Here is a 14680-nt window from a genome sequence, read left to right on the forward strand (position 1 = left end):
TTGCATTTTTCCTGCATACAGTATAACCACTTGTATGTTGCAGAACAAAAGTGTATTAATGACTCGGTCCTAAACAATTCCTCTTCAGGGACAGATGAAAGCTGCAGTAGTGCAGTTTGCTGTTTATTTTGTCCTCTTGCATCTATCATGGTTGCTGTTGGACAAAAAAAACTCATATCTCCATATTTCGTGTTTTTTCGTAAATCATCACTCTACTTGATCACACTACAGTGTCACATAAAAGCATCAAAAGTAGCAGATCCGCAAGCTTGAGACGCGGTGCGAAGCGACGCGTTTTGAGCTAGCAGATCTGCAATTGTTGCGGATCTGAGAATCCTGAAAAGTACAAGTTTTGGACATGTGAGGTTTCCACCGACAGAGACGATGGATGTGCTGCTCCTAAAGTACTTTGAGCTGCATTCAGTTTATATGAAAGGTGGTTTAAAAAAAAAGAAGTTTATATTCCAAGTCTCCATAGTAACTGGGGTATGTGAATGTAGATGTCAACCCAGCTTGAAAAGCCACACTGCAGTAGCACATACACTGTTACTGTACATGACAAATCATTCAAATAATGTGTGCAATTACTATTCTGTGATTGCCAACAGGCAACCGGGGGCCTATTTCACGAAAGCAGAATTAGGGGTTAAGCCTGGATTTAACACCTATCCTGGCTTAATTTAGCCAGGATTAGCGATGAATCGGTTTCATGAAAGCTGAATTATCTTGCCAGATTAGCTTAGCCAGAGCACCCTGGATAAGTTTATCCATGACTCGATTTCACGAAAGAAAATTTACGCAATCCTACCTTAGTTACCATGGAAATTTTGCTGTGAAGTTAGCCTGGTAGGGACCAGGCTAACAGCCAAGTTTACTTAATCCAGTGCCTTGTTCTTCAAGTTTTTCCACAGTTAATTCAACACATGTGTTAGTATATGGACTCATTTTAATGACCCTACACTCAAATAAAATGAAATAAATACAATAAGATATAATCAATTGAATTATATTATTGAAATAGAGTGTGACCATGAATCATAATTGTTTCACAATGACTCATGTGATATGTCATTGTCACTCTGTTAACATTATAGTTCATATTGTTGCTAGTTTGATAATATATTACAGATTTATTTTTATATTATAAAAAATCACCGGGATCCCCGTTACCGCCACCGGGACCCCCGTTATACCGCCGCCCCACGTTACCGCCACCGTGGACGGCACTGCAGATATATAAATAGATGGATTCCATGTAATCTCTACATTGCATGCATACCTGCCAACCTCAGACCGTCCGATAACAGGAGATTCCCCCCTGGGGGGTACCCCCAGCGTGGTCAAGAGCCCCCCCCCCCCAGGAATTTTTTAACAGAGTAGATGTAATTTCCAGTAATCTGATGGATTTTGGGAGTTTGACACTTTTATCAGGCTTACATAGGATCCATTAAAAAGTTAAAAGTAACAATAAAAGAGCCATATTTAATAATAACATTTTGCTGGGGACCCCCTGGAACCCCCCCAAGGACCCCTGGGGGTCCCCGGACCCCACTTTGAGAACCAATGCTTAACGCTTTTTGAAAGTCCTGAAAAAAAAAACAAGACTTGCGCAACAAAAATCGGCAAGACACACCATCACCGGTTTACTTCCCGTATCTGCATAGTCTCGCGTCTCGCGTAGCTATCTGCGTGAAGTGGGCGGACGCCTTTTTAGGAGACCGGAACGGAAGCAGGTTGGCGTCCGCCCACTTCACGCAGATAGCTACGCGAGACGCGAGACTATGCAGATACGAGACATGACGCTTTATTAGCAAGACAGTCTTTTATTATATTATTCCTCATTTTGCTGGTTTCCCCTGAAACCCCTTTACTGTTACAGAGTAGAACTGCCTTAGAGTCTCTGCTGATGATGTGGCCATAGCTGAATGGTTAGAGAGCCTGCCTGGCAAGCCATAAATCCCAAGTTCGATCCCAGGCCTCAACAATGTGCCAAAGTGTCCCTGAACAAGACACTTAGAATAGTTCACCCAAAAAATACTTATTTTCTATCAATTACACACTCCATGAAGCCTTGAATTCATGGAGATTTATAATAGGCGCATATAATAGGCTATCGCATTGTAGATTAGTAGGCGATAATTCCAATATTCACTATACACTCCTCATGTTTAAGCCTAACTGAATTATGTATTTATGGACCCAAGCCTCAAGACTATTGAGCTAAAAAGTTTGTGAACCACTGCCATTTAGATTAGGTTTTCAACCTTTTTCATGCCAAGGACCCCTAAATTGATATACATTTGGCCGCGGACCCCCATCTGAAAATGTTTTGTGCCAGGGACACCCAGAAGCAAAGATTTGAGTTAAAAATGTTTGCTTTAAAAATGTATATATATTTCAAAGATATGCACACATTTTCAAGATTTTTCAAAAATAGCAGATCTACAAGCTCATAGTGCGGCACTCGGTGCCACGCTATGAGCTTGTAGATCTGCTATTTTTGAATAGCCAAAGCAAAGTGGTTAAAAATGATTGTGACGCTATCAGTGGCGTACCCACCGTAGAGGCAGTAACTAAAATCTCGCCTCCCCTAGAAAATGAAGTAAAAGACTGACTGAAAAACAGGCAGTGAAAAAATCCAAACAGAATAGTGGCCGTCAGACCATTAGCCCGCCTCCTCGTCCATTCACACGGGCAGGCAGCTAATCACCACGGTATCCATTCAGCAGAGCGACCCTCGCCTATATAGTGATGCAAATGTATGCCTTTGGGAAATCTCGCCTGCCCTAAATGTAATTCCTGGGAACGCCACTGTTCCATGAGCTGCTGCAGTGCTGCTGTTCAGCCACAGAGAACAACGCCGCTCTGGTTTTGGGCCCCATGATTGGTCAAGTTCAAGGATTCTGCTATCGACTTTCATGGTCTTTTATAGGAATATGTGAAGCCTGGCTTTACCATCCTGGCTTGACAAGGTCTAGCTCGACAAAGTCGCTCCTTTTCAGCCTGGCTTGGCGTTCATAGAACGGAATAAACCAGGCTGTACGGACCAGACTTTGTCAAACCTGGATTTGACTTAAATCCAGGCTTATTTAATTCTCCTTTAATGTAATAGGCCCCAGACTAATACACTTATTTTATCTATCTATTTTTTATTTTAAAAAACTAACATAAATACAAAATATACAGGTGCATGTCAAGGAATTATGATATCGTGGAAAAGTACATGTGCATGTAAGGTATATGCAAGGAATGTGACACAAATTAATCCAAGAAAACATTTCATTTTCAAAAACGTGTATCATTAATGTGATTATTGAGATTCAAGGAATTAATGCAGGTAGAATTTTGAGATATTTTGAGATACTGGATGCCATAATCATTTAGATTTAAAGGATCTACACCATGAATTTAAAAAATAATAATAATATTTAATATTATATTGTTTATGTCCCTCAAACGTTTTTCAAAAGGTTTGACCCTAAATCAAGCCACAGATATACTCATTCCAACTAACTTCTCTCTGGCATATAAAGCAATTTCACCTGCAATACCACATTGTCCTGTTTGGCACGGGGCGCGATTGAGCCAGTTTTTATGCATGTTAGCTCCTGGTTCTGTGTGGAAAATGTAAAACAAAAAAATAAGAAAAAAAAAATATATATACATATATTTTTTTTTACTGAAAAACGGGAGGTATTGTACCCTGACGTGACGTCACGTCAGGGTGAAAATCAGTTTGGCCTGTTTTGAGACCAATTTACAGAAAACCCCAGATTTGCTGTGAAAGCCTGAGTGTTCAAACTGGGGTATTTTTGGAGATAGAAGAGGTAGGGGAGACCAAAAACACACAAAAAATAAGAAAAAGTTAACATTCATGGTGTAGTCCCTTTAATTTTTTTTATTATGGTTACATTTATATTTTGTAAAGGCCCGATCAAACATATTACAAAATCCTGGTGCTTCACATTATTGACAAACACAATATAATATATGTACAGTATATATAACTAGACGCGTCGCAATTCAGGGCAATTGCAGAGTGTGGTTGCGCCGACGCTAGTCGCGGTTCGCTGCCGCCGGGACTCGAGGAATACGCTGGGAGGAATACCGTCGGAGGCTGCGCCAATTACATTGTCACGCAACTCCTGAGATCACTTGCGTTTCATTTTGAGAGGATTGGTCCCCCCAACATATGGTTTTTGCATCAAAAGGTTACATTTTGAGCATTTGTGGCGCCCCCTATGGATCAAAGTGGAAATTATTTTGGGGATTTGTTGAGTAATCCACACTTGACATGTGATTCAAATTTGGGATTGACTGGACGTTTTGTTCGTGATTTGTGGGCTTTTTTGTAAAACGGGCCCCTCCCGCTAACTTTGGAAGCCATTTACGGACGAACGGTATGGACTATCAAAATTCTGTCGCATAAATACCCATCGCATGGGTCCAGAGATCATGTGTACCGATTTTTGTGAAATTTGGACAAAATATATGGGAGGAGGAGCTAAAAGTGTGTTTTGAAGAAAATTCAAAATGGCGAAATTTTGATTTTACGACCTACGGTTCAAGAGTTATAGGCCAAAACGTAAAGGGGGCTGTTATAGCGCCACCATGTGGCCGATTGGTGTGATTATTTTTTCAATAATTTCGGACTAAATTATGAACCTCCTCTCCAAATCTGGTAACTCTAGCTCTTACGGTTTTAGAGAAAAAAATACTTGAATTTGAGTTTTTTCACTTTTTCATTAAAGCGGATGGGGAAATTTAATGCACTAATAAATCAATATAAATTAAACTATTTAACCAATCTCTTAGCAAAATACAAGCGCACGATTCCAGGTCAAGACGGTCATTTTGAGATATGGCACTAAATTGGGGAATAAAAACTGTGGGAGGAGAGACGATCTAAACTATTGTTTATCTATATTAATAATAAAGTGTGAGGATTACTATAGTCTGGTTGCCCTGTTAGGGCAACCACACTAATAAATAAACATAAAACAAAGTCTGTCCTAGTTTGAATTATTATTAGGAGTTTGAAGTTATTTTAGGAGTTTGAAGTTATAATGGGTTTGTATAGGAAGAGGGCGTGTCTGATAAAATGAATATCAAATATCTAAATACTGAAACAAGCAACTTAAAAACGGTCTGGGGGGCTCACAAAAGCCTGAGTAGACGATAAATTACCCGAAGTTTTTTTTAAAGTGAAATATCCCTTTAAGTCTATTTGATGCAAACAGCATACCGTGGTTCTGGACAACGCTACAAGCAGCATACCGTGGTTCTGGACAACGCTACAAGCAGCATACCGTGGTTCTGGACAGTACTTCCGGGGACCAAGCAATTGGCTTGCTCCAAACGGGCATGAGTTCCGGACGGTCATGCGCCTCAAATGGGCACAGCAACAGACTTCTGTCTATCTATAAATTCACAGAATATTTGACTGTCCTCATCTGAATAATTTGGGTGTATCGCTGAGGACCCGGAGTGCATTGTTGAGTGCGAAATCAATAGGATGAGCGGTTTTCCGCAAGCAGCCCCAATTCTCGACTATGCGATTTGGGCCAAGTAATTGACCCATTCCGAATGGGTATGCTTTTCATGAACGGCCACGCGCTCCAAATGGGCACTGCACGAGTCCTGTAAAGCCTGACAAAAGGTTGACAAATGAATAAGTGCCAACAGCCGCTGTGCAGCATCTTACATGCTCAGCAATGTACATCAGTCGGAGAAAGAGACTGTGGGTGGGTGACGGGCGTGCATGGTTGTGAATGGAGAGTGAGAAAAGCCATCACTTTTCATGAAGGGCCAGGTAAGGCCGGGCAAGACGCCAAAGCGTAATAATTCCTGCTTTGAGACGGACGTTTCAGAGGCCTGGACGGGAGACAACGCCAAGGGATATTCTAATGAGGCCCAGGAGGACAGATAACTGAGCACAGATTCAACGCCATTATCGCCAGTGATTTCATAAACAAATGATCTAAAGATGCTAAGGGAGAGAGACAGAGTCATGCAGTGGCAGGGCAAGCGAGCGACCGAGACAATGGGGTGACAGCAGACAGATGCAGGGGACGTGAGAAGGATGGAAGGGGGTGAAGGAAGAAAGGGACAATGAGGGAGAGAATATAGGAGGACAGAGATGACACCTCGTCGCCTCCTCAGGACATTCTGCACTCATATCTCACTCTTTATACTCTCATAATATCCGTCCGTGTCACTCTCACAAAGCCTTGATTTATGCTTCAGCCCTGCGAAGGTTTGCATGCCAAAAATAGCAGATCTACAATCTCACAACGTGTTGCGTTGCGAACTTGCGACGCGTTGAGCTTGTAGACCTGCTGTTTTTGGCGCATGACTCCGCCATACGACAGAGCATACATCAGGCATTGGACAGACAGTAGAAAGAGAGGTAGAGAGAGTGTGTGATTGTGAAAGAGAGAGACAAAGGGAAGGGTAGGGGGAGAGAGAGATGAATAGATAAGAGAGATATGACAAAAATCCAGACAGCTTTGAAGTGGAGTTGACAACTGGGGGGGGGACAAAAACCTGAACTGTTTCTGAGGGAGATATAGACAGAAGTGATGGCAGAGGCAGACAAATAAGAAGCAGACACAAACGAAAACAGACTTCAACTCAATCGAGAGGCTGACCGACAGACAGGCAGACAGGTCGGCAGGCGGAGAGACAGTCCACCCTCTTGGAGAGTCAGTCAGACAGACAGACTGGATGTCGCTATGATTCAGCAGTATTTTGGCATAGAGAGGAGAGGATGATGTTGATGAGAGGCTAAAGGGGGAGGGGAGGAGGGGGGGTCTGGTAGTGGAGAATAATTTGCCCGTCTCATTAGCTCTGCCTCATTTCATTATGTAACCATCACTGCCTCCGTCGCTCTGGAGAGGCACAGGCCCACATCCCGCCAAAAACTACCACCCTTGTCAAGCTGCCAGTATCTTTAGACTGGGCACAGTGTGTGTGTGTGTGTGTGTGTGTGTGTGTGTGTGTGTGTGTGTGTGTGTGTGTGTGCGCGCGCATCGAGCAATGTGCTAGAGAACAGGGCATCGGCTCACTTATTAATTATTGGAGATGTGGCTGTGGTGGTCCCATGGTAATTATGTAACCGAGAGCAAGCCAGCAGAGCCTGGAGGCCATTAGTATGTTAATTATACAGATGTAGTCCAAGAGCTAACATGTGTGAGATGGGGGGCATCGTAATGGATTAGGGAAGGTTGTTGTAGCGGCTGTGGATTGGGGGGGGAGAGTGTTTGTTTGTGTGTAAAGATGTGATTATAATCTCTGCCATTTTCCCAGTACCCTTGCTAACTTATTTTATAAATTGTCCTTCCACTGATGGCTGGTACAGCTGGTAGTCTGGTGGAGGGAATGAGATGCGGAAGACTTACATTATGTTGGAAGGCTTACCATAACCGTAATGGCTGCAGAATGGATCCTCATTTGAACAGAGGGTCTCATTATTTTTCAGACGTTGAACGTTGCCTGTAGGGATTCTGTCTCCTCTCCACAGCATCCTGAATGACTCAGCAAATATTAGACATGGTGCAACATTTCATCAAGACAAAATATTGAAATGTTTCTCGACTATGTAGACACTTCTGTTACTATTAACTATTTCAATTTTGGACCAACCAAATATGGCCTCCCATTGCTTCACATCTTCTTTGGTCCACTGTCAGAAGAGCATACTGTAGTTTCAGGGCTATTTTGGGAAATACAAACCAATTCTCTTATAGCCAAACAACCTTGCTAAGGCCAGACAAAATGAGTTAAGGCAGTAATGGTTTGTGACTTTTTCTTGCCAAAACTGAGAAGAAATTCTTTTTTCTTTAACAACCTTTTCATTCACTTTGAAACAACCCTAGACTGGTTTGGTTTAAACAATTTTACTGGAAGAATGCATGATACGCTTAAGAATAAAAACTCCATCATTTATTTAACATTGATCAAGAGGATTTACAATGTTACAAAAATTAAATGGATGCCAAGACCCTTTACAAATGTCATAAATCAACTTAAATTATTGCAGTTGCGATTCAAAACAAAAGCCAAACTGCCACACTAAAGCTCTTAGAAAAATGAACCTGGCTTTCTGCTGAACAGCAGCAGTGTGACCGCAAGTGGCGTGTGTGTATACAGCATAAACTGTCTGAAGAACCGCTTCAAATGGAAACCTCCCTAAACTTTCAACCACTAAAGGTTGACTTTAATTTCTTATAACATACTTGGCATCAATAGTTGTTTGAAAATAATTATATACACAGCAGTGACGTAAAAATACTGCATTTTGTGGTCTTTCCGATAATAAAACCGTGACTGATTGCATCATTGTTTATTCGGACAATCGTAGTGTAATAGAAAAACTAGGCCATCTCCCTCACAAATGAATCTTTGAATTCTTTGCTCATAAAACATAGCATCGTCATATATTTAACAAAAAATAAAGAAAATATTCTAAATAAAAACCCACTCTTATTTTGCACAATGGTATGTCATTTTAAAGACGTGGGTTTAGTCCTTACACCAAGTCTCCTTTCATGACAATTCTTTTTGTCCCTGTCCCACGGCAGTATCACAATACAACAGAACCTACTTGCTCCGAGGCTGGACAGGAGCGAAAAAAAGACATTTCGTCTAAATGGAGTGTACATCTCCGTACGTCCGAATAACGGTATATAAAACAAAACAAGAGTACAGATGAGTGCGCTTTTAAAATGCAAAAAAAATAAAATATACATGCAGTGAGTGCACCACAACAATAACTTGTTGACATCAAATATCAATGTGCCTTGTGATGAATATCCACATGTACTCAATATAACAGCACATGCAGCCTTTTACTGTACAACAGACAGCAATGACTCCTCTTAGCCTTGTTCATACATACCCGTAGAGTACATATACATTTCAACTGTCTCGGTGGTTAAGGCACGCAAATATATCCCATAAATGTATCCCGTAAATATATCCCTCAATTTCTTTTTTGCAATTGTTAAAGCAGTTCAAACCAAAATGGTGGGACATCATTTGCAAGATGTCCTCTTATTCAGTAGATTTGGACATAAATCTCTTCGATTACCGTCTGGTGATTGATTGTCATCGTGTCAAGGAGGCACGGGGACAGACGCCCTACGAGGATTGCTCCACAGTTCATTGGTGGTTGCTACTGTAGTTCATGGACACCATGTTGAGTTGTCAGATGAGAGTGTGAAGCAGCATGGACAGCTGGCCTTTAGCTCATGCTACAACATATTATACACCCTTTTGGATTTAGGTTTTGAGGGGTTACAGCATCCTGTACCTTACACTAGAACCTTGTTAAAGCAAAATGTCTTGTGGATGGAGCTTAAAATGAATGAAATTTTAACGTTTACATTCCAGACCAAAGCTAATTCAAACTACGAAACATGCACACACACGCAGCAGCAAAACACTACAGAACATCATATTTAGATCACTTCTCAATAAGAAAATAGTTACCGGTATGCATATTACAAAAAAAAATCATTTCCACATTACAATGTCCATTTCAGGTTTGGATAACCAAGGTTCTAGTGTAGTTTTCAGGGTTTAGGGTACAGCATCTCCACAGCATTTCAACACAGCGTTCAGGCCGAGGCCACAGCATCCAAACAGTTTTCAAAGCAGGGGTTACAGTTTCTCCACATTGCTTTATCGTTGAGGCTCTGTTGTCTCCCCATTAGGCTTACGTCTGTGCATCTAGTTTTCTTTTAGGGGTCGACATTACAGCATTTCCACATAGTTCTCAGGGATGAGGCCCCTCTTCCCTTCCAGTTCTCCCAACAGCCAGCCAGGCTCCTGGGATGGAGTCACTGCAGGACAGGACACAGTGCGTCAGCATGGGTCAAGGCTAGAGGGATGGCGGGCCTGGGGGGATACCAGGTTCAAAGTCAACTGTGTGTTAGGTTGAATATAAATAGAAATCAAAATAGGACACAGTAATTATGTTCATGCTGCATGCTACGGTCCTACTCCAATTAGCAGGTTGTACATCTTTCATCTTCACTTGTCTTTTGGACATGTAATTACAGATCCAGGTGATAGCTTTCTAATCACTTCCACCAGATCCAATACTCAAGAAGGATAGCATAAAACGCTTTTGAAAAACCATTTTCAGAGCCCTTCCTACATGCCTATCAGTCTACAAAAGGGAGACATTTTAAAGATTTATTTCTTTGGCATTTTTATGCTTTCTTCCAGACAGATACAGTGAGCAGAGAGACAGGAAGAGAGGTAGAGAGAAGGGGTAAAGATACTCAGGTAGGATATGAACTGGGGTCAGCTGCCTTATTTACACTCTAAGGCCCCGTGTCCACCAAGATGTTTTTTTCCTGAGCGCAGCGCATGTTTTTAATTGTTTATAACGGGAGCGCCGTGTTTTTGGAAACTCCAGCAGCTTGGCGTTGCGCTGGGCATTTTCCTTGCACTCGCGCGTGCATGCGAGGCGTTTTCCTCTGCCTGCTGTGAGCTCAAATATTTTCAATTCGGGGCCTGGAAGCGCTGCCAGGTGAGCGCCCAGCCGTTTTTCAGACGAGAGAAAAGCCCCAGTGGACACAGGGCCTTACACCAGGTGAGCCAGGAGATACATTTTAAAACCATGTCTGTCTGCATGAATAAAAAAACAAATTATTACTGTTTTTCAGTCTCAAGCTGCCTCAGGATCCAAACATTTAATGTTCTACTATCCCATTCTTGCTTGACGTTAGTTACACACTTTAATTTGCATACTCAGATCGTTGTTTGAGGAAATGTCTGAAGCAGAGTAAAGGGACGACAGTGGCATGTTTGCAGCAGTTAGATAGGACAGAGAAGAGAGAGGAATAGCACAGAGAGGTATAGTGACATGCAATACATTTCTCCAGCCATGAAGCAAACTGAATGGAGAATTGACTATAGTTGACGCACTGCAGTATATGTGAGCTGACCATTTTGTTTTCTAGCAAATTATAAGAAAACTTTTGCACACACTATTTTCTTTTCAGGGTAACAATTCATTGATTATATTGGTTCATAAAATAACTATTTTCGTTTTTTCTTTTACCTCCTATTTTCTTAGTTTTAATACAGTTTTGTTTTGTTTTCTGTAAAGTGTCCTTGAGTATTCAGAAAAGCACTATATGAGTCTGACGTATTATTATTATCATTATTATGAATCACCTCATGAGGGAAAACTGTCTGAGCGTTGATACTGTATGTGTAATTACAAGGTAAACATGGTTATACACTAGCGTTCAGAGTGTGATAGATTTGACTGATTCAAGCCTCTGGGAAAGACATTGAAGTTCCATAAACTTGACATCAAATATGGATATGGAGTCGTGCTTTTTAGAAGTCACCAGCTGTAAATACATTTTGAGGATTTATTTTGAAAAGATAAAGGAATATGGCATGCAGAACTGATATGGGACATTTGGTTTCAATTTGATTTCTTATTCAAAGGATGGAAATATGGTGAAAAAGTATATGTGGCCATTTATAAGCATTTACAGTCACCTATGAACCACAGATAAGAACATTGGAGAGCAATATAGTGTAGAGAAATGTAGAGAGAGTAGTGTAGTGTTAACTTGTCAATTTGTAACTCTGAGAGTGTACAATTGTATCCAAATGGATCCTTATGGGTCCTTTTGGTTGTGTACACTCTCAGAGTTAAATTAACACTGAGGATTTTAGTGTATATTATTCACTATGTTCAATGGGAGACAGTGATGTGGGCTGTGCAGGGCGAAGATAATCAACATTGTCAAAATAGCAAGGACATGATTATGTTCTTTTCAAAGAAAAAACAAACAAACACAGAACAGACTATCTATAATGTCTTGCACTGCATGTCTAAAGATATGGAGCTGAAAAACGAAACAAAAAAACCCCACAACAACAAATCAAAAGCCTACAGACTCCAAAGACCTAATTTCCCTGGTGAGTGATTACAGCCTCAGTCAAGACTTTTTTGCAGACAGACTAGAGAGCAAATCTGTATCTCACCCCCCCCCCCCCCCGATTTCCTATTCTATCGCACCACCACCACCGCCCTCCCATCCCCTCTCCCCGCCTCGTCTCTCTTCTCTTCCTCCGATTGAAGATCAGATTGGGTTGTCCGGTTTTCCTCCAAATCCAATATGCCCGGCTGGTTTTTCCGACTGAGCGACTGGTGTCGGTGATAACACTTACCGGCGTTGAATGTTGCGCCGACCTGGAAGGAGAGCTCAGATTCGTGCCCGGCTTCGCACGGGTACACTGCTTTGGCTTTCCTGCCGGTGACACTGAAAAATGAAGGCAATCAGTGAGCTGGCGGAGCTTTGGAGAGGATTACCGCTCAGTTCAATCTGGGCCCGCGGCCGGCCGGTTCATTGGCCCAGCAGCCTGACACAGCAGTGGTAGTAGCAGCAATGGGCCAGGCAGGGGAAATAAGTTCTTAAAAAATACTAGACGAGCCGGGCCGCTACACACACGGGCTCTTGTCTTAAGGCTAGACTCTGTAAGATACTTTCCACACACACACACACACACACACACTGCACGCACGCACGCACGCACGCACGCACGCACGCACGCACGCACGCACGCACGCACGCACGCACGCACGCACGCACGCACGCACGCACGCACGCACGCACGCACGCACGCACCGCACAGCGGTTTGATTTGCTTAGGGGGATGGGGGGGCTTTTGATATTGTTTTGATATCACACCCCACTGATCATTCATTCTTATCACCGGTGGGGATATGTTTTATCTGTTCTTCTGGTCAGACTGTAGTAAATACAGTTCTGTAGATTGCAATGTAGATTGACATATATATATCGCAATGCGTTGTGAGCTTGTAGATCGTCTATTTTAGCTATTTGTTGTATAATTAAATATACATATATAGGGCTTAAATGCTTAGGAAAATGTCATTTTTTTTTACAAATGGACACACATGCACACACGCAAGCAGTAAAACTTGCAAACTTTCTCTCTCACACACTCTCTCTTTCACAGTCTTCCAGGCATGTACATACACACCCACGGAGTCACGGACACACAAGCATGAACTGAGGGATACAGGTCTGTTTGTAAGGCGCGCAGCAGCCGCGGCATCAGGCCCTGAGCACCAGACAACTGTCTTTGGTGAGATAATTAAAAAGTGTGGGTGGAGTGTAAAGCAGGCTTGCACACAAGCACAGGCAGAATGGAACTCCTTCTCCACGCTGCCGCGGCTGTTTCTCATTCACATTTGTGAGCACTGAAGCTACATTTTGAATCTGAATGTGATATAAAGAAGAAAGTAAGTAATAAGTAAGGATTGCAAAAGAAGGCATATGCATTGCTCCGTAAAGGTTCGCCATTGGCAAATGATAATAATGATGAAAAAGGACTAGACCCCCGCCCCCCCATAATAAAATCCTGTTCCTCCAGCGAGGTTGTTTTGCCTGCTGTTGCGAACAGTTATCTCCAATACCAGCTACATTGCCATGTAGAAACTCTGCCTTCAATACACGATGCCCTGATAAATATTTCATATTCTTTCTTTCAGTGGAGCAACAACAATGTTGAATGAGGGGCACTCGAGTGAGCGAGAGAGAGATAGAGAGAGAGTGAGAGCGAGAGAGAAGGAGAGCGAGAGAGAGAGAGAGAGAGAGAGAGAGAGAGAGAGAGAGAGAGAGAGAGAGAGAGAGAGGGGAAAAGAGATCCCCAATCTGGGGGAAAAAAAGGAAAAAGTTTGCAACAATCTCCAGCCGAAGCTCTGGGATTTACAATATTGAAAGGAATGCATTCTTGTGGAACCGCATTTGGGAGGAATGAAGAATTTGTGTTTGTATGAAAATAACATTAATAGGCTGTCCCATAGAGTCCCTTGGCTGACTGCAGCTTCCCCTCGGCATCATTTGAAAGTAGGGAGAATGAATTCATCATTTACTCTGGAGGGAGCTGTGCAATAGATCACTGGAATGTGTCTAACAGCGCTCCATTCCATTCACTCAAATACCTCTGTGTGTGTGTGTGTGTGTGTGTGTGTGTGTGTGTGTGTGTGTGTGTGTGTGTGTGTGTGTGTGTAGCCTGTGTAGAAAGAAAAAGACTGCTTCCCCACTATAAGCAGTATTTGTGTTGAATCAAAAATGCTTCACATGTAGTCTAAATTAGAGACGTAGGGAGGATGTGAGTGAAGGAGAGATAATATTGATATGCAAGACTGAGAGAAGTTAGTGAGTCAGTGGGCACACAGACCAGATAAAAATGAGCGATTATGGAAGTTATCGAGTGAGAGAGGGCCGAGTGAGAAAATGAAAGAGTCTCAGAGTGTTAGAAAAACTGAATAAGTGACTGTATGTATGAATGCATAAATGACTGGCTGATATAGAAAGCAAGCGAGTGCAAATATCTGTACAGTAGCAGCAGTTGTTGAAACCTGTTTTCATGTTTTTATTCTACAAAGTTGCTCTAGCAATATTATAATACAAAACTCCAATGTCTCTCAACCAACTAGTCACTAAACCCTTCATATTCAGTTGCTTGAAAAGACATGCAGTAAAAGGGACTTCTATTATAACTTCATCTGTAAGTACCATCCTGATGAAAGCCAGCTTATGGCAGGCAATACTGAAGGTATTTACTGCCATAAAGTAAACTTTATTTGCCTGGTGCTTTTTAATGACAGTTTGCA

General features: G+C 42.1%; 1 protein-coding gene across 2 annotated transcripts in view; it reads right to left on the reverse strand.

Moving 5' to 3' along the window:
- Nucleotides 1–7922: 7922 nt before the first annotated feature.
- Nucleotides 7923–14680, reverse strand: part of arhgap10 (Rho GTPase activating protein 10) — an 80126-nt gene continuing 73368 nt past the window's right edge. The window contains exons 22-23 of one of the 2 annotated variants that reach the window (XM_080451762.1): nucleotides 12205–12296; nucleotides 7923–9845 (exon numbers count right to left, since the gene is read on the reverse strand). In XM_080451762.1, coding sequence (XP_080307888.1) covers nucleotides 9757–9845; nucleotides 12205–12296 — 181 coding nt within the window. In that variant the 3' untranslated portion in view covers nucleotides 7923–9756. Of the gene's footprint in view, nucleotides 9901–12204; nucleotides 12297–14680 lie in introns of both variants that reach the window. The other variant, XM_080451763.1, reaches the window with a different exon arrangement.

Source organism: Gymnoscopelus braueri, assembly GCF_963280865.1.
Source record: "Gymnoscopelus braueri genome assembly, chromosome: 2".
NCBI lineage: Eukaryota > Metazoa > Chordata > Actinopteri > Myctophiformes > Myctophidae > Gymnoscopelus > Gymnoscopelus braueri.